Source organism: Rhipicephalus sanguineus, chromosome 10 (assembly GCF_013339695.2).
Source record: "Rhipicephalus sanguineus isolate Rsan-2018 chromosome 10, BIME_Rsan_1.4, whole genome shotgun sequence".
Taxonomy (NCBI): domain Eukaryota; kingdom Metazoa; phylum Arthropoda; class Arachnida; order Ixodida; family Ixodidae; genus Rhipicephalus; species Rhipicephalus sanguineus.
Window position 1 is genome coordinate 55,835,730 of NC_051185.1, and position 20,535 is coordinate 55,856,264.

At 48.1% G+C, this 20,535-nt stretch overlaps 1 protein-coding gene across 1 annotated transcript in view; it reads right to left on the bottom strand.

The window, feature by feature from the left end:
• The window catches only part of LOC119371888 (ras-like GTP-binding protein Rho1), a 31,447-nt gene extending 19,035 nt beyond the window's left edge, over positions 1-12,412 (bottom strand). Inside the window, exons 1-2 of the mRNA XM_049419781.1 lie at positions 11,858-12,412; positions 10,613-11,793 (exon numbers count right to left, since the gene is read on the bottom strand). Of these exons, the coding sequence (XP_049275738.1) occupies positions 10,613-10,652 (40 nt within the window). The 5' untranslated portion in view covers positions 10,653-11,793; positions 11,858-12,412. The remainder of the gene's footprint in view (positions 1-10,612; positions 11,794-11,857) is intronic.
• Positions 12,413-20,535: the final 8,123 nt, after the last annotated feature.

Genomic DNA, 20,535 nt, shown 5'->3' on the forward strand with positions numbered 1-20,535 from the left:
CCGAGTGGCTACGACGTTCGCCTTCGGACCGTACGTGTGTACCCGGGTTTGAATCCCGTCTCGCCGAGAAATATCGTATTTTGTTTTATTTGTTTCTCCTCCCCACCTCTCCTCCTTTCATTCCTCCAACGCGTTGCTAGGCGACGCATGGTGAAGTCGTCGCTCGGCGACGAAAGGCGCAGTTTCTGCGAACGCCGCCGGGCCTGCGTAAACAGCTCTGCTGTTTAAAACCCTAGCGCTACCTTGGGCTGAAGAAAATAGCGCTGGTTGAACAAGGACACAAGAAGCAGAAACCCGTGTATTGCGTCCTTGTCCAAACACTGAGGTTTCCTTCGACGATAATGTACCAACAAGCTCAAATTTCAACTGCGCTATACTTTGGGAGCAGTGGTGTGTCAGAGTTGTGGTGTGTGGTATGAAACAATGCATTAGCTAGAACGCCCGGGGAATAAAGACATAACTGAATAAATAAAAAAAAAACCAAGCTCCGCTAACGTGAAACCTGGAAAGGTGCAAGTGCTTAGCATAGGGACACGTCAATAGCAATGAGAGGACAGAGTCCTCTCAGGCGCGGCCGTGTCTCAGACAACGTCCATCGCAACAAACAGCTTTTCCTGAGCCAACGCGCAGTTTTATTATTTGCCACTTGTTTTACCGTGACGGGCGACGACAGGAGACGCCGACAGCCCGAGCACATTGGAGTGCCTCGATGCGCGCATCGAGGCACCCTAATGTGCTCATAAGATGCTTCGTACCTAAAATTGCCGCCTAAAAAAAGAAGTTCTGGGGAAGCCCGCAACCTGTGCAATAAAATTATACGCTTCCGCATCCCTTAGACAACTCCCAAAGCGGACATTGTGCTCGTCAGCTCCGCTGGTCACCATAGGTGGGCAAACTCACTCATGTGTCGACTCACTCAAGCTCAAGGTCAAGCCGTGAGTGAGCCTGGCTGAGCAAAATGTTGGTGAGTTTGAGTCCGAGTGAGTCCGGTTGAGAAAAAGTCTAGTGAGTCTGAGTCCGAGTGAGTTCGGTTGACGAAAATTTCGGTGAATCTGAGTCCGAGTGAGCTCTCACAGCGAAATATATTTCTTGAGTGAAATTTTTGCCGACCTATATGCTGGTCACCTAACCTTCACAGAGTGCAATTGCTCCCACTTTTAGATGCGAAGCATTTTACGGCGGAGTTCAATCCAGTGGTGGTGGTGTGCGGCGTGACCACCCTTACTGCGCATGCGCATCCTCCTCCCCTCCTCTCCTCTCCTACGCTGCGCAACACCGCGCGCCAGCGCATGCGCGTCCCCTCCCCCTCTCTCTCCTCTCCTACGCTCCCCCCTCTCGCGCGCCTGTCGACTGCGTTCCCCGCTCGCCCTGTGAGAATTAACGGCCAGGCTAGAGGGAAGACACGACGCGCGTAGCGTTCCTCTTCGTGTTCCGCGACGCGAGGCAGGTAGCATGCCCAGCGAACCCCAACGGAACGCGATCGTGCAAGTGCTCCGGCTTCGCATCGCCTCATTGTCCCCTTTAGCGGGAGATGGTGTAATTTTATTTTTAATTTTAGCAAGAAAAAGATTTTGATGCTGACTTACATACTTCTGAAGTTGCAGTTTACTGTCAACTGAACTATTTGCATTAAAGGGACATTAAAGCTAAACAATGAATCAGTTTACAATGATAAAATATGCTCTAAAAATTTCGCTGTCGTTAGTTTATCATTATGTTTGTCATTTAAAAGAAAGTTAAGGTCAATGTTTCATTTTCAATTTCGCGCCGAAACCTCCACGTTTAACGCTACAGGTGGTCAAAATTAGTGCACCGCTCCCTTTCAACGGCGTCCCTATTAATGTTGTTGTTTTGGAACGAAAAACCTCAATGATTAATTAATTACATTTAATTTAGGTGCACGTTGCAGCACCCCAGGTGGTCGAAATTAATCCGCAGTACCCCACAACGGCGTGCTTCCACAGCGGCGGCCCAGAGATTTGTTGTTGTTTTTGGTTTGTTTGTTTTTTCGCGGTGAGGCTTGACCTTCCTGTCCCAACGTGCGAGCGGCCCGCAGTCTTGCCCCTATACAAACGGGGTGAATATCTTCTGGGCCCAAATAAAGTTGACTGCCTACCTACCTACCTATATGGGCTGCAGAACATGGTGGCACGTTTCATTTTCCTGTATAGTAACTGTGCTAACTACTACACAAGGAGGCTCAAAAAGAATTGCTGGAGTGGGAATTGTGCCTAAGAGCGAAGCCGTGTCCTAAGATGGCGGCCGCGGCCGCCATCTTAGGACGGGCACTGCGTTAATTTACCAAAACTCATGTTAGGGCGTTTTGTAAATGTTATGGAGGATCCTGGCCAGTACTTTTTCTTTTGTTTTTGCAGCACCACTTTGCTTTTAGGAAAGTTGTGAATTGTCGTTTACCCGTTTTTCGCAAGTTCCTTTAGCGAACGCCCATAGCGGTTTCTCTGAAAGCAAACAGTCGAACTTTATTCAAGGAAAAGGGGGATCTTGGAGTCTCTATGGCTGGGGCCCTACGTCCAGGTAGTCCAAGGCTCCACTGGCATTGGTCGCCTGCCGGACTTGATCCAGGAGCGCGAGCTAAAATCACGGGTCTGAGCTGGCGAGTTGTCTCCCACTGCTCCGTACTATAGCTGTTAAAGGTTTTCCGAGAAACTTATAATAAACGCTTTTCGCCCCCACCACCATCACGGACACACCGCTTCCCAGTTTCCGAAAAATACTGCTGTGGCACCGGGACCATTTCCGCGAATTCGTGATGCGCATTAGGCTAAAATCACTAAAAGTTACGCGTGGTTAATGTTTCGAACTTCAGATATTTGTGAACGACTGGCAATAACAAATTTTCTTCGAATACACTAAAATAAAAAAAGCGCTCAGAAGGCGCACGATCCCGAAGTTTTTCGCAATATATGGCGGACGGCACTCCGACAGCTCACGTTTACTTTCCACGTCACGACTGTTCTCACCTGCTGTTGTTGCGTTGCTGTGCCTTCGCTTAGATTGCGCCAAAAAAAAAATTATTCTTCAAATATTTCTTCTCAACATTTTAACGGCTGCGGAGCGAGCCCGGTCGGACCTTGGGTCGGACACGGAAAGAAACAAATTTGCCGTGGTTAAACACGGTTAAGTCAAGTTTGTCGAGCGGTAGCTAGGTTTTGCTAGCTTTGTGGAAAGACAAGACCATTGGTTTGTGGAAATTTAACTTTTTCGCATGTCTTGCTAGGCAGGCAGTCGCTTTTGTAGTGCTCAGCAATTACCGCATCTACAACTGCACCACAAGGCAACACACAGACGCTGCTAGACGATCTCGGCACGAACGCGTAGTGAACTTGGATGCAACCAGCGCCTCTGGCGGTGGCGGCACGCAAGACTGACCTAATGTCCCTAGATTTTAGACTGACCTTGAACCGCTATTTTTGCGAACGCGCCGCACTTGCGTTTCGCTGAAGCTCCCTGGCCGGCGATCCGATATGACTAGCGAGGCGCGTGGTAAGAAACACGTGACCGACGCACGTGATACGCTGGAGAAACCAACGCTTCTAGAACTACTTCTAGACGTAACGTTGAGATAAACGTTGGGAGAAACGTCGGTGCTAACTCATCGGCGAGAAACTTTCGCGCCATCTCGCGGGCGATGTGTAAACAATTTTCTGCGGCGCAGCTCAGAGACGCGCTGGCATGACCTCGGTTGAGCTTGAAGGTCAGATTCACGGAACCAGGTGTTTTTTGGGTTTTTACCCAGAAACACCTGGTTCAATTTGTACCTATAGTCAGATACAACTTAAGAAGTCTGGAGAGGCCACGCCCAGACGACCGAAAGCGTGGCAGCTGATCGCTTGCACGGCTAAAGAAATAGTCCCGCTCATGCACTCGGCTGTGTTCTTTGAAGGAGGGGTCACCGGCCGTCCCGCTCGTGACGTCAGCCTGGAGCACGTGCCCGTTGGTGCAGGCTTGTGTGCATCCGGTTTTGAGAAGGAAATGCCTCGGATTTCTTAAATTGTAGTATACAGAGCTAGGGGCGTAGCCAGGGGGGGGTTGGGGGGGGGGTTAAACCTCCCCTCCCGAAATTTTTCAGTTTTGCTTGCGTATATATACACGTGCACATACAAACGCATGCACGAACATACATAAAGTATGGTTGAACCCCCCTCCCCCCGAAAAACATTTCTGGCTACGCCCCTGTACAGAGCAGTAGAGCTATCTCTCCAAAAACTGTTAAAATGCGCAAGAATTTCTATGCCCGCTCAACCCTATGTCACATAATCCGATAACCGCTATCCAGAAATAAATGTTATTATAACATAGAAGAATATTTCCTGGGGATACTGCGTTTGAATCCAGGTCCCCACGCTCATAAGGCAAGTGCCTTAACCATGGTCTACACACCCACACTTGTAGAATGTGAGCGTGTCTTAACCTGTCTGAAAGTGTGAATGCGTTCTCACCGCGGTGCAAAAACGTAAAAGGAGAACGCTTTCTATGAAGGCTTCGTTGAATTTCGTGGTAGTGAAATAAAAGCCCCCTCTAGTACAAGATGTAAAGCCGACAGTGAGAACACTACACATCAGGAAAATTCCGTCTTTGCGAAAATTTGATGCCAAACACGCGCTTCGGTGGCCGCGGGGTGCACCTTCCGTGAAGCCGTTCCAGACGCTGACGAACGCTGGAAAGAATCTGCAAGGGGCAGGCTTCGCCCCCCCCCCCTCTTAAGTGACTAAGGGGGGGGCGCCCCCCTTTCCCCCCCCCCCCTCCCGTGCGGCGCCTATGGATGCCGCCCGAAAACAACGCTCTAAGGAAGGCTGCCACCTATAAAAATGTGAGCAGCTTGCAGTAGCGGCGCAAGGCTCGACGAGCAGCTGAGCTAGTGGCCGTTCTAACTTCTGTTGGCCTCTACAAGCTCGACTAAGTCGTTGCTAGGTCTGGCTAGGCATTGCAAGGCTTGGCTATGTGGAACGTAGAACCAGCATATTGCTTGGCGAAGTGTCGTTGTGGCTACGTGAAGTGGACGATTAATTAGTATGTTCTTAATGAGCTCGGTTGTAATATGCAAGGTCTTAATTTGCACGGTCTTAATTAGCAAGACCTTAACAAGTTATTAACGAGCGAACTTCTAAAAAGCACGAATATGGTTAGCATGGTCTTAATTAACTTTAATTAGCAAGGTTATATGAAGCTGAAGATTAAGAGAGAGCGCGCCGGCCGAGCAACGCGGTAGAATCAAGGAGGATCCAGCATTTTTTTTTATCCTCCTTGGCTTGGCTAGAATGTACAGGCCGATCGTGATGATGATAGTTTTTTCGTTCACTCTGCACGGCCTAAACATGAAGCAGCTGCTCAGTTAAAAGTCGCACGGTCACTCATGCATTTGCTCAAGACGACTCGAAGGCGAAAGCCATCTTCTTTTTCTTCTCATTCGATTGTACTGATCTCACCCCCCCCCCCCCCCACCTGGAAGCTTTCTGCACCCAACATGGTTTTGCGGCGCCTCCGGAATCAGAGGCATTGGAACCTTTCTGCACCTCACGTGGCTTTGCAGTGCCTCCGAGATTGGCCTATTTTTGACAAAGCGACTATGCCATGTGGTGACGTGATCACGTGGCGTCACGTTATGTGACGTCATCAGACGATGATTTTTTTTCGCACCACTCGTGTTGACGCTGCCGACGCCGACGGTCGCTTTTCCCGTTTGATGAGGTATTTAAGGCTTTTAATAGAATTCTGCGATTGCGCATCACTTAGACAACTCCCTGAGGAGATTCGGCGTGAATATTTTTAAGGTGAAAGCCTGAGATGCCGCATCAAACGCGAAAATTGACTGTTGTCCCGCGTCGGCGGCGTCAGCACGAGTGATGCAAAAAATCACCATCACCTGATGACGTCACAGATCGCCAAAATTTGTGACGTCATCATGACGTCACCCTGACGTCTTATAACGTTACGTCACATGGTGACGTTATCACATGACATTCTTGCTCGGTCAAATGTGGGCCGATCACGGAGGCAGTGCAAAAGCACGTTAGGTGCAGAAAGCTTTCAGACTGGCGGGGCAGGATTAACACATCGACTGAGAAGTAAAAGATGGCATTCGCCTTCGAGTCATCTTAAGGGGTATTCACACGAGGGAGAAATCCGCGGGGGACAGTGGGGGGTTTGCGGATCACGTGACCGCGACGTCACGGATTAGTGAGTGGGCGCGGCCCCCCTGAACCTCTTCGGAGGACAACCTTTTCCCCGACAGGACAGACGATCCCCTGGCGGTGGGGGAAATAGCGGTATTTCGGGCTCTTGTTTGGCCACATTGATGCACTTGCTGACAGAAGCGTTAAATTGCAATTGAAGAGCGCATCTATCATAGCAACCGCAGCACTCGCAGTTGACGCTCACGGGAACACTGTCACTGATCAATCCGAGCCCGCCTGCGCTTCCTGAACCGTGGCGACAGGCGGCGTTGTCGGCGCTTTGCGCAGCGCCTACACTCTAAGAAAAAGTCGAGTATTTGGGGAGTATTTCTGCTAAACAACAATAATCGTCATCCACCTCGCGTACTTTCCTCGCGTTATCACCGCGGTCCCGACACTTCCCGGTCACGAACGGCGCGCGCGTTATCGGCAGTGACATAGCATTCTTGATAGGAAAGTGACGAGAGCCGGGTTTTCAAGAAAGGAAACGCAAGCAAGCCGAATGACGATTATTGTTGTGTAGCAGAAATACTCCCCAAATACACACCACGCGTTGTTACTCATTTACATGTGCGAGTGGGCAATGTCACGGAAGATTCACGGTTACCAAACGATCCCCAGTGCTTCGCCCACTCGTCATCGTTCACTTCGTGGATATGCGTGGATTTTTTTTTTCTTAAAATGTACAATGTACATACAGTAGAGATGCAAAATAAGGGCTCCTCCAATGCATGGCTCCATCATCTTGTCGCCGACCGAACGGAAGCTTCACGCGGAACGAGCAATCGTGCACGCAATGTGTGAGCAATCATCACTCGCCCGCTCTCGTTATAATGTTTTGCCAACACGATCGCGCCCCGTAGCCTTCGCTGTACTGCACGGAACTGGCGGGACGTGTTTATAGACACCCTCCACAACTGCAGGAAATGTACACGCACCAATAGACTCGATGACATACTGCGCGGCATGCAGATATGACGAAAAAGAGCAAAATAGCATAGCATTACACAATGGACCGTCTCTTCCGACACCCCATAGCGTCATACACGTGTAGCGTTGCGAGTGGAGAGAAGAATCGAGTTGTCGTGGTGCCCGGAAGTGGTATAGACTAAGACGAAATTTGCAATGTTAAAAGAGCAACACCGCTGCAACAATGAAGCACGAGATTGCTCGTACTTGAAACTTTGGTCCACAAGAGAGTTGGAGCTTCACTTTCACTCTGGCGCACAATTAACCTAGATAACTCGCTTTCGTACACCGTCCTGGCAACAGGGGCGTAGCCAAGGGGGGGAGGGTGTCCCCCCGAAATTTTTCACTTTTGCTTGCGTATATATACACGCACACATACAAACGCACGCACGAACATACAGAAAGTATGGCTATACCCCCCCCCCGAAAAAAATTTCTGGCTACGCCCCTGCCTGGCAAGGCCGAGCAGTGCAGCGCGGCAGCGGACGATCGGTGCTGGTCCCTTTCGTGCCGGGCGCTTGTACACGACACGCAGTGGCACGCATTTACTCCCTGTTAGAGGAACCGGCTACAGTTAGTCCAACTTTGCCCGATTTCAGCTTAGAGTGTGAGGCTAGTCGGCGAGATACAGTGTGTCCGTACGTGTTATACCCTGATTTAAAGATCAAATGTTAATTACATTTAGTATGGTAGAACGTTTGTTTATTTTTTACACGTTGACCAGGAACCCATGGGCATCGGCAGGGGGCTGCAAAAGGGGCACTTGCCCCCTACCCAAGCCACATCAGCCCCCCCCCCCCCCCCCCATTGTGCACCCTTAAAGACAAAATCCTGCCGACGCCCATGAGGGAACCCATGAAGTTTATATATACAGTTGTAGTGTGTGTTAATGTTTAAGGTGTGGTACGGCCGGGTTAATGTGTGATCAAGTGATTGGCCCATTTTTCTTCCTTGAAAGCAGTTTTAGTGGACATGTCTGCTAATACATGTTGGTGAATTACGCCGTTACCAGCTACAGAATATGCAGAACACTATCGTCCTTGAGCAAGATGGCGCTCCCCTCATTGGGCAAAAGTTTGCGATTGTCTGAACGAAACCTGCCCAAAAGGTGGATTGGAAGAAACAGCAGTTCCTGATACTGTGACATTGCAACAACGCATCAGAGATGCCACTGGCGCAATCACATAAGACATGTTGCAGAATGTGCGGCAAGAGATTGAACACCGGCTTGATATTTTGCGTATTACCAGGGATGCAAACGTTCAGATGATTTAAATGTTGAATTGTAGTACCAGTATTAAATGTTTCTGTAAGGTTCAACACTTATGAGTAGAGGCCCATGTGGTATAACGCATGTTTCATTTACTGCATCCAATTAAGAGTTGCGTTGTTCTGTCACCAGGGTAAACATTTATGGACACCCTGTCCTGCGATGCACACCTATAGGGGTGCTAAAGAGGGATTAACACTAAATTAGCTAATAAAAATTAGTTAATTAGTTAAGGGTGGATGCTTGGACGAGTTGGCACGACTAAAAGAAAGACACCGACACAGCGCTGTTGTTTGTGTCCCTCTTTTAGTGGTCTTCGTTTTAATTTCTAGCTAATTAAGTCGGGAATCTGCGAAAATTTCGTCTGGTCGGATAGATAATTACTGACAGAATTAAGACGAAGGCGAATGTTGACGGTGGTGACTTTCTTTTCTTTTTTTTGTCTCGTAAAAGTGTGAAACGTCAGTATTTAAAACTGTCACGTTCACAAAACGTGACAGTTTTAAATACTGTCACGTTTCATGTATTGTCATAAAGAATATATTGTCATAAGGCTCCCGTAAAAAAATAAAAAGGGGGTGGGGGGGGGGGCAGGCGAGGCGTAAGGGGCTCTTAAGTCTAAAATACGTTTCACCAATTGTTGGCGTATGTTCCCGTTCTCGCGAAAACGTTAGTTAATACGGGTAAAATACTTCTTAAGACCCTGTCACGTTTCAACAAATATGGCAGCAAGTAGTAAGCTATATCCTGAGAAAATTAAGGCCGAGCTTTATTACATTGAATATTCCCTTATAAAAATGTGTTGACAGTCTATAGACTGTCTAAATACATTTTTGTAAGGGTTACGCCTAAGCTTAATAATCGCCGACAAGTTAATTGTGCTGTCGCGCAGATTTCAGTGTATTTTGTCTCATTTCGGCCATTTCTCAGCGGCCGCAAGGTTTCAGGATCGTACTCGGCTGAGTGATCTGATTCCCCTGGAAAGCGACGCCAGAACTTCAAGGTGGTGGCACCACTTGGGTAAGGGGGCATTAAGGGCAACGACTTATAGACTATGTATTTGAGACAAATTTCCTGTATCTTTCGTCAGACCACCAGGTTGCCCCCTTGAAAAAGGCCTGGTCCCGGTCGAACCGTTATGAACAAAGCATCGTACGCGTGCAGTCACTATATATATATATATATATATATATATATATATATATATATATATATATATATATATATAGCTCGGTTTCCTTGGATCTGGTGATTTACAAGTAATAAAAAGTGCAGGAGCACGTACAAAAACACACACACAAAACGTTCGACGTTTCGACCGGGGACTACTCTTGAGAAAGACCGGTTCCCGGTCGAAATGTCAACATATCTTTTTTATCTTGTACGTGCGCCCGTACTTCTTACTACAAAAGTCACCACCACTAAATGCTTTGAACACTGTTTAATGAAAATCCCCAGACATAATTATTCGAACGCATTACTCACGCCCAGTATATACAGCATACCGAATTCTTTACAGAGGGAACAATTAACGTCGGTTTTTGGCTAGCTACGGATGCTGAAGTGAAGAACACTCTCCATTTAGCCCTTCTTCGCAGAGAAGGTCCTTGAGGTTTTCAACACTTTCGGCTGCATGTATTGACTTGTTTTTTGCGCGGTCACAATGCGCACGCAGCTCCGGAGAACCCTTGCCCTTTTGGCCTGTCACTTTGTAACAATAACAATGGGTGCGACGACTTTGTTTATTTCGAGTCAAATGACCCTAATGTAATGCGCGCCCTATAAGATGCACCTGCGGTGAGCGAAAGCACAGTGCCTCGATAAAGAAGCGACGTATCGGTTAGCTGGTTAGTCGGTAAATAACAATTGTTGGGGTTTGACGTCCCAAAACCACGATATGATTATGAGGGACGCCGTTAGTGGAGGGCTCCGGAAATTACGACCATGGTGCTCTCTAACGTGCACCTATATCTATGTACACGGGCCTCTATAGCATTTCGCCTTGGTTAGCTTTGGTTAGTTGGTTAGTCGGTTCTTCAGTAAACTGGCCCAACGCAATCTGATGAATTGGTAATGAAGCGGCTGATACAATGGTTAAGAAAAGAAGAGAGGGTGAGATAGAGGGCAAAACAATTGAAACGAAATTAGTCATTCGTAATAGTGAAAGAACGCGTCTCACCTTCAGACGGCGCCGAGATGCACTGCTTCAACGTCTTCATCGTTCGTGTTGTTGCTGGTCGCTGATGTTGGTATTCCTCGAAACTTCTTGTTCTTAGACGAGACGAAAACTGGTGGTTCGAAACGAAACTACAGTAGACGCACTTCTATTACCGCGTACGTTCTTCCAAGGGCCATCAAGAAACACTGCGGCAATATCCCGATCGACAACGACAAGAGCGCGTGACCGCAAGTAAATTGTACACACGCTCTTCAGCACGAAGCATGCGCGGGAGAATCTGCAAATGTCACACTATTGTTGTCCGCGGAACAGTTGCGCTCCTGACATATATCGGGTCCGTTTAGTAAAGACAAAGAATAGAGTCTCTCGCAAACCGAATCAACGCCGATCTTCCGTCACCTATAATGCACTGGAGAGGTCTTGTAGAAAAGTCAATCCTGTTATACGAACTGGCAATCAAACGCCACGCCCTTTCCAGCCGTGACGTGTGTAAACGTGCGGTTAAGCGAGCGATTACCTCAGGCCAACGCGAACAGCGGAACCGGAACCGAAGTTTGTAAACACGTTAGTCACTTTGTACGGCTTCGGGTTACCGCGGTTGCCCTAAGGCAAAAATGTTGGCGACGCCAGAGAACAGCTTACAGAAGGAGGAGAACTCATCCAAGCGCGCAGGGGTGCTCGTTCACAACGAAGGCCGCGCGCATATGCTGCTGAGAGTGGTGCAGTGTAAAACGCTGCTCACGGTTTTGGAGCCCAATCCCACTGGCTATCCGAGGGATAGTGAAATAGCAAACCAAATGCCTTATAGAATGACAATCACTTCAGAAGAGTGGTCAGCAAGCGCGGTCGCTTCACAAGGACGTCGACTTGCGGTTTAGGTGACGCCGTACCGCGAGAAGACAGCTTTCAAAACGGATCCGGCGACCAGGACGAACCGAGACCTATACGTACAAAGTACAGCGGGACGTCCATATAGCATCACGCGTTCGACGTTTCCCCTCCGGAAACCGACGTTGTAGTCCAGCACGCATACAGGTATGCGTCACCGAAGAATAACTGCGTCACAGGTTGTCTTAATCCGCCGCTCGACGACCCAACCACAAGTAACTACACAACGCGCGCGTAGGGCACACACGGTCGACGTCTCCCGAACGTCCACAGAGGCACGCACGTCTTCTGATCTCAGCTCCCCAATGTCGGTTTCAACACGTCTCGGACAACCGAGCGCGACAATATTCGCCGCACCCAGAAGGACGGCGACGAATCCACGTCGCAGAAGAAACGTCCATACGATGTCCTCGGGAAGACGAGTGACAGACGACAAGCGTTGCGCGAACACACGGCACAATATGGTTCACCGAGGTCCTTCCAGGCGATCAGACGCGTCCTGCCCGCTTGCAAGAGCTCCAGACGAAGACCAGACGGTAGCTATAAGCGCACAGATACAGAAGTTGCACACGCACACACGGAGAAAATGTGTAGGCGCAACCGCGCGCTCGTCTGCGATAGAAGAGCTTGACGACGACGCACTTGCCGCGGGCTGACCTCTTCTTCACAGCCGCTAGCGACGGGGCGTCACCGCGCACAGGCAGCGGCGTCGGCAGCAGGCCAGCTAGCCTCTAAAACACTCGCCGCCGAGCTGCTTGAAATCGTCGCACGTAGTACTGCAACCTCCGAACGACCACCACCAAGCGTGTACGCGCGATCTCCTCGCCCGCTTCTGCGAGCACACACGTAGCGCGGTCGTCGTCTCGGCCCGTGCGCACACCTTCCTCCAAGCTCCTCCACGCGTCCCCGCACGCACGTAGCAAACAGCGGCAACAAGTGTGCGTATGTATATATACTATGCGATTCGGCAGGGGGGTGGGGAATGGAGTCAGACGGCGCGGTATTAAGCAGCCGTGGAGAATGTCCGTTACCGTTCTTTTTTTTTTCTTTCTTTTTTCAATGCGATGCATACGTTTTGTTCTTCGTCTTCTCACAGCCGGTCGCTTAGCTACCTCCTTTCTGCGTATATTACAGTCATTATATACAGTCTAGACTTCGGAATCCCCGTGAAACGTGGGAGAAGGAGAGGTAATTCCTTCGCCCTTTTGATTGTGTGTGTGTGTGTGTGTGTGTGTGTGTGTGTGTGTGTGTGTGTGTGTGTGTGTGTGTGTGTGTGTGTGTGTGTGTGTGTGTGTGTGTGTGTGTGTGTCACACCATTCTGTACACGGGCGAGGCGGAAAGACAATGAAGCGTTCTGCGTCGCAAAACCCGTGTATAAGTATATAGAAGGAAAGAAGTCTATACAGGAACAAAAACGTTAGTTTTCCCTTTCTCTCTCCTTCTCTCCCTCTCACCGCATGCATGTACATGCAAACACGCGCCTATGTATCACGTGCGCTCTTGAAGGAGCTAGAAGGCGCCGCGATTTGAACAGGTGGTCTCGATGGGTTAGAATACGTCACGCGCAAGCCTTGCCCGACTGCTCCATTGTTCGGAGTCGTATCGACTAAGCTCCTTTATATAAAAAGCGGTTTGCGGGCATTGCGATATCCTTGTATTACAACAAAATGCTTTTCACGAACTGTTCACGCTTGTGTGCCGGTGGAACGGAAAGGATAAATTGATGCGAGTGAAAGAACAATAACTGAAAAGAGAAAGAATGGAGACAGGGACAAGCGCTTTATTGCGTCGACTGTCTTTTCTTTGTGCTAATTTATCGCTTCTACAATGCAAGACCGATTAGCCTGCCAATTAATGCTTGTAGTTTGCATGCAACTTACAGTTCCGGCGTAAAGTATCGAAGGGTCGGCCACGAACGCATGATCGGATACGATATGTCCGTGCATGGCGTGCAACAAACATTCACAGAAGGAGCGTGTAAACCTACCTCCTCCCGGAATAAAGTTCAGGTTGCGCCCATGCATGATATAAAATGGTGCAATATATATTACCCATTTTGTGACGCCCCATTCCACAATGCGACAGTGACACACTTGCTGTGGGCTTGCCACATCCGTGCAACAGGCCTCAGGCTTGGCCGACCACCTGACCTTGATCGTTGGATCCACCGATCATATCATCGTTGGATCCAACAATGATATGATCGCTGCTATAATTTCTGCGCGAATCAAATTTGTTCGTGTACCTTTGACATCGAGTTTTATTATGTCTAAGGGCACGCTATCGAAATTTAAAGAGGGAGAGATGCAATATAAATCGGAAGCTTGCCAACTTGTAAAACTTGCCAACTATCGAGAAAAAAAAAAGTTCAGGGCCACTGAAACTACGAAGGCGTTCAACGTCGCCAGAAATAGCGATACAGTAGCATGGCGAAACTGAACAGAATAGCACGCAGAATGGCTTTACTTGATTAAACACATTTAATTCTGTACATCACCCAGCGCGCCACGGAGCTGGGACGGAGTTCTAAATGAATACACGAAGTTTTTTTACTGTTATGGATACTTTCTTCCGCCAAGAAAATGCGCGTAACCATGACGACGAGACATATGCGACGAGTGGTTATGAAATCTAGATTAAGTACAGTGTAGGACCCTCCTGCAGCGAACGCTTCTACAACGCTGCACAACAAAGGATTCCTTACGTCACTGCTATATTGTGAGCGCTATGGTGTACCTTTACAATGAATTGCCCTGTATAACGAAGTTGGTTGGTTAGTTAGACTCTGGCTATGGGAGACGACAAAGTGGAGGGCTCTCCCTTCTATCGACTATACTTGGAGTTCTACAGGATAACAACAGTTATCCTGATAATAGTTTCACAGTTAGTGTTTAAAGCCTATTTTTCTTTTTGAGTGTTAAACTGCGTTGATAATTTGTTGTTTTGTTGCTGCCTGTAAAACGGGGCCGTGGACCACGTCATGCCCGGCTGACTTTTTGTGCACGGTCCTCAACATAAGTTGTATGTTGAAATAAACTTGATTTTATTTGCTTTAACGCGCACTGACACATAGCTGGGGTCTCAAACAAGCGGCCCGCGGCTTCACAATAGGGAATAAAATATTCGGAAACTATTGCGAAATGTTCGGCTATTGCGATTAATAACGCTGTGTTCGGGTAAGCTACAAAGGCGAGACTGGTCTGAAGGATTTTTTTTTTTTTTTTTCCCTGAGGCACCCCCCATGCGGTCACCATGCGTTGAAACATAACCGCGGAACAAAATCTATATTTCACAATCGGCGTCTAGATTAGTCATTTTGGAGATCACAAGTGATATGTTTCTGGAATCCTGACGCCAAGTCCCATTCAGAAATGATCCATCATATCTGAGATGTGAGAAATGCGTTCTTTCAAATTGCAGTGTCAGGTGACAAATTTGTTAATCCCCCCCCCCCCTCCCCTGCTCACCTCGTTCTCTGTTCCGGCCCTTGCGGAACTAAATTTCGTGACTGTGACCCGCTAGCTGAGGTGAGCTTGAGACCCCCGCTCTATAGCACGACACATTTACGACAAAAGCCGAGTCAATACATCATTCAGTGGGCTGAGAGAGACGGTTGCCCTAGCGTTTGCAAGAGAAGCAAGGGTCATGCAAGTTGGCAGCTTTCAGCAACACTACGCCAGGCTGCAATGTTTAGTATACCGTCATCGAACCACGAGCGAGATCCACCCGGATGATGATTTCAGTGTATATGCAAATAAACCACCGGCCGCCGGCGCGAGAGGCGCAGTTTGCGATACGTTGTGACCGCGACCTCCGGTATACGTTTCGGTGACGTTGGCGGTCTCCTGCTCGACGTACGAAGCTACGCTGTGTGTATTCTGCACGCTTTGAACTGGACGCATTCTTTTAAAGGTGATCATTGAATATTTGCGGCGCTTTGCATAAATTTAGTCATCGTGCCCTAGTTGTGAAGTCTACATCTACACTCATGGAAAAGAAAACGATACACCATTCCTTTTGTCGAAACTGTTAACCAAGACAACCTAATGACAATGAGAAATGGCGCGTGATGCCCTTCTCCATGGTCGACGACCAGAACGCTCTGCAAGACGATATATGGATGGGAGGGGCGACCCCCGCCCCTTTCATAAATATGGTAGTTTGTGTACCTAGGTAGTGCATGTACGAAGGCTCCCTACAGGGGCGCCCTGCTCCTCCCCCCCCCCCCTCCCAGCCCTCAACTAGAACAGGAGAGGTTTGGGGGAGTACGCAGATTTGCTCTTGTAACAGTAATTGTTTTATTATTGGGGGGAGGGGGGGGAGCACGTCGAAGCTCATGATAGCTCATGCATACCTCATTTGAAATGACCCCGAATAGCCGAGAACATTGACTGTGTGTAAAACTTTGCTATAGGCGTCATTGCTCAGGCAAGGTCTTGGCTGCAGTTACCGCGCGTATATAGCGTCGCAAATGCAGAGGAATGCGTAACTTGAGATCCACGATTCACCGGAAATAAATTGTTCCCCCTACGCGAGTGAGCGTTTAGTTTTTCTGGTATTTTTGTGACAGGCGCCCAAAGGCGGTTGCGGGGCAGGACTCGACAGGCTGTATGGTGAACTCCCCTAATCAGGTGAGGCGCCAGGATTGTTTTATTGTGCGGCGGCAGGGGGTTGGGGGGACGAAAATTGTAGGAGGCGATCCCCTCCCCCCTGCCCCTACTGCGGTACCCTGCGCATGGCTATGCGGATACACGCATATATACGTACGTGCCTAGCGCTGACAGCGCAAAATATGAAGCTCTCGCTTTCCGAGTTCGGCATCCGCAGCGGGTACCGGCTGGCGGGGTAAAAACCCGAGACTTGTTACGTAGTAAAGTTTAAAAGTCCGTCGCGGCTGGTTCACAGGAACCGCGGCGTGATGACACGACCGTCTTCTATGCCGTCTTTTTCTTTAATTCCGCGTGCGCTCAGTCATCGCTTGGCGCCGATGCAACAAAACCCGCTACACCTCCGCGCGCCCGCCAACACCATGCACCAGCTCGAAGAACAACACCGCGGCGACCGAGTTTGGGACGTGGGCCGCAGGGGTCTCCCGAGACGGCGCTTAACAAGCTACGCGCAAGTCAAGTAAAACGAAAGCTCAAACGAACGAGAAAAGAATTCAAAACGAGAGAGAGAGAGAGCTCGTCTTACACGCAGTGCAAGTACAAGCTGTTCCTACACACGGACGGACCTCTCGGCTGAGGGGCCGAGAGACAACAAAGGAATGCTTCACCGCGGTGGGTCACGAGCAGTTGTTTCTCTTTCATTTTTTTCCTTTCTGTTTTTCTGTGCGGTAAAAACGGGTCAAGCAGCAGGTGCGCAAGAGTGCACGCACGAGGCGTTTGTTGTCTCTCCAACTATCATCATACGGGTGGGAAGACAAAAAAAAAAATTGTGACTTCCAGAAGGGAACCTGGCTGCTGACTGCTGGTGGCCACGCGGCCCCCTTTGTGGGACGAGCCGAGTAAGCGCTAAATGCCAAGGTTGAAGCCCGCGAATCTATGGCAAGTGGCATTGACGAAGGGACAAAATCAACTAGAACATCGCTTACAACAGTACATCAAGGGGGTAGCCAGAAATGTTTTCGAGAGGGGGGGGGGGGCGCCCTTTTCTTCCCCCAAATTTTGATTAAGGGGGGTGTTTTACCGAAAGTAAATAATAAATAATGAAAATAGATGATGTTTTTCTCGAATAGCCAAGGCCTTCAGCCATTGCCCCCTCTCACCGAAAAAAATTCTTCGCTACGGGCCACATGAAAAACTGAAAAATTGGGAGGGGGGTGAGGGTCCACTGGCTACGCTAAACACGAGGACTGACTGTTCTCGTGTCTAGTACCAGATGTGACAGGGGGACAGGAACACGTATAGAAAATCGCTTGAACTAGACGCTATATGGAACATCGGCAGGACCCGAACACTACCATATGCCATCGCTGGAACTGTGGACAGAGCTCTGTCTCTTTTCTTTTGTATATAAGAGACACGTTAACTCTCTTGTGGGTCACACGACTCTCCGAAGAGAGTATAGTGATCTAAGAAGAGAGTTCACTGCCTCTTTAAAGAGAGTCATCTACGACGCAAGCCAGAACGCTCAGAGAAGAGTAAAATGACTCTTCTTTCTTCTTTGAATGTGAGTATACACTCTAAAGAGAATTTGCACCTTTTGGGGAGTATTTTCTGTCCCCCAACAATAACTGTTGTGTGAGTTGCTCGCATTTCCTTTCTTGACAACGCGGCGCTTGCCATCTTCCTATCAGGAATTGCTATGTGGGGGTGTCCAGAGAAGATCGAACACGAGGTCCCGGTCACCATTCCCGATTTTGATGAAATTTACTGTAGGTCTAGGCATTACACCCAGAACAATGGTCTCGCAATCGTGTTCGATCTTATCTGGACACACCCATGTCACGCTGATAGCACGCACGCAAGATATGTTATTGTTGCGGGAATAAAAAGAAACACCCCAAGGAGTGCAACTGTTAACGTCAAGGGGTTCTCGGGGGTTGTCTCGCCCTCACCACCAGTATTTACAAGGGATCTGCGACACCTCCCCACCTCCCCCCTCCTCGCTAGAATGGCGGGCTGTGTGTTGGCAAAGGGCACTAACGGGACGAATCATATTAGTAAATTACTCTCTCTCACTATTTCAAAATCACCAGGCTCGCCGCGAGATGACTCGTGGTAGGCGAGAAAATGCGCGAAAAGAAAATGCGGGTGGCGACGCCACCTTTAAATTCCCTCGACAAACGCCGTGATGTCATAGATTCTGGCGGCGTCAACTAGGTCCTACGAAGTTCCTAATCAGAAGAAATGAAGTACATTGTTCTTTGAGGGGATAGGTTTCTCGAATATCCCAGTGTAAGGAAATAAGTCACATGCGCTCTTTGTCGAGCGTAACTTTCAGCCAAATCCTGCGAATAGCTCTCGCAAGCCAAGAGCGTCTTTGCTGAAATTCTCGATGTTCAGTGAGATAACTTGAAGACAAGCTTCAGCTATCCGAGTGCCTTAATTGCTATGAATAATTAAAAAGTGCGACTACACAAATTATGCACATAGCCATAAAAAATCATTATCAGCGGGAACTCTAACAGTGGTACGCACTGCGCTCAAATCTCGACAGATTTGATATTTGGCCAATATGCTGATAAAATGCAGCACTAATGGGAGTAATTTTTAGAGTTCCCCATTGACGGCAATGGGGTACTTCAATAAGGAAGCTGCCGTATGACCAAATGGGAAGATAGCTGTCAATGAGGAATCTCAAAAAGTTGAGTTTCTTTCTTAAAACAAGAATTGTAATGATAAAACTTGCCATATCTGAAGAATTGTTTATTTCCTTTTGATTGAGGTATAAAGCTGATTTTTAATTGGAGCATTACGTGGTGTAAACTGCGTCTCAATGTGGACCAAAATGATGATTTTCTCAAATTTGGGATTTCTTTCTTGCAAAATTTAGAAACATCAGTGGCCTGAAAATATTTTTAACACAAAATATGCCTTCTGTAGAGTAAGTATTCATTACTTAGATATTCATGCATAGCACAATATTATAAGGGGAAAAATGTAAACATGGAACATTTTGGCAAATTTACTCGAGGCATTAAGACTGAAAAATTGCAGTAACATTGAAATTTGAACACCTTAGGCAAATGCCTTTGCTTAATATCTAAGCCAAATTTGGTATTGAAACAAGAGACGATATTCTCAGAATAATTTTTCTGACAAACAATGCTTAGACGATATCCTGTGAAGTTCGGAAGGCTCCCACGTGACCAAAAATCGTTTTTCTATCCTAAATATTCTAGCAATTCGCTGTTTTCAATGCAAGGAATCAGCACGATTTCTTTCGAGTACATTTGAGATGGTTGCGACTCGCCAATGGGACGTTTGGCGTGGAATTGACCCATCTTCTTGTTCTTTCTCGGTCGATTGTATTCATCCTGCTCGAAAGCTTTTCGCACCCAACGTAGTTTTGCAGTGCATCAGTGATCCGCCCACCTTTGACCAAGCAACGATGTCAGGTGATGACGTCATAATGTGATGTGACGTCACGAATTTTGTTGACCTGTGACGTCATAGGGTGTCGTCATAGCATGATTTTTCTGCATCACTCGTACTGACACTGCCAGCGCCGACGTTCACTTTTCGTGTTTGATGAGGCATCTGAGGTTTTTGCCTGCGAAGATTTTTAGTGACGCTTACGCTAAAAAGTAACAATGACTACGCAAACTAAACAATATTACAAAGGTCTTTATGCAAATGTAAATTTAAAATTTAACAGTCACGCTTATATTTCGATGCAACGGCATCCGTGTCATGTTGAACACACATCAATTTATTACAAACAGCACAGGTTTACATCCATAGTGCTGCGTGCAAGTCCCACCACTCACACGACCACTTCGTCACGTTACACATCATTAATGTCGGCGTTCTTAACCGCAAAATCAAGTTCCACTAGCACCATTTCAAATTAATCTACAGACGTCATGGCGTAACTGGCTTGAAAGAAACGTGCGTGTCACATCTTATTGAAAGTGTTATTGTCCTTGACCAGGAGGTTTAAAAGGAAATGCTAGAGTGGAAATTATGCTTCTAGAGTGAAGCCGCACTCCTGTCCGAGCCTTTCATTATCAACAGCGTTGGCGGTGACGTCACCAAGAGAACCTGGTCATGACAGCAGCCGCAAGAACCTGTTTGTCTGCCTGCAGGTACACGCGGTCCCTGCTTTTGTCCTCGCCGTTCAGCCAGGAGGAGGGACGAGCCAAGTTACGAAGTGTAGCGAAGAGCAAGGGCCGCATTTCGATCACCAAACGCGCGTAACTCTGCGATTACACCATTTCGAAAAATTCTCGCAGCTACGTCTTCGTTGTATACTAGTGCGCAACTGTGACACCACAAGTAAATTTCGACAGCCGGGTAATTTAGGGGCCCTTTAAATGCAAGCACACGTTATATCTGGACTCAAATCATTCTTGCTTACTTTTACGTTGA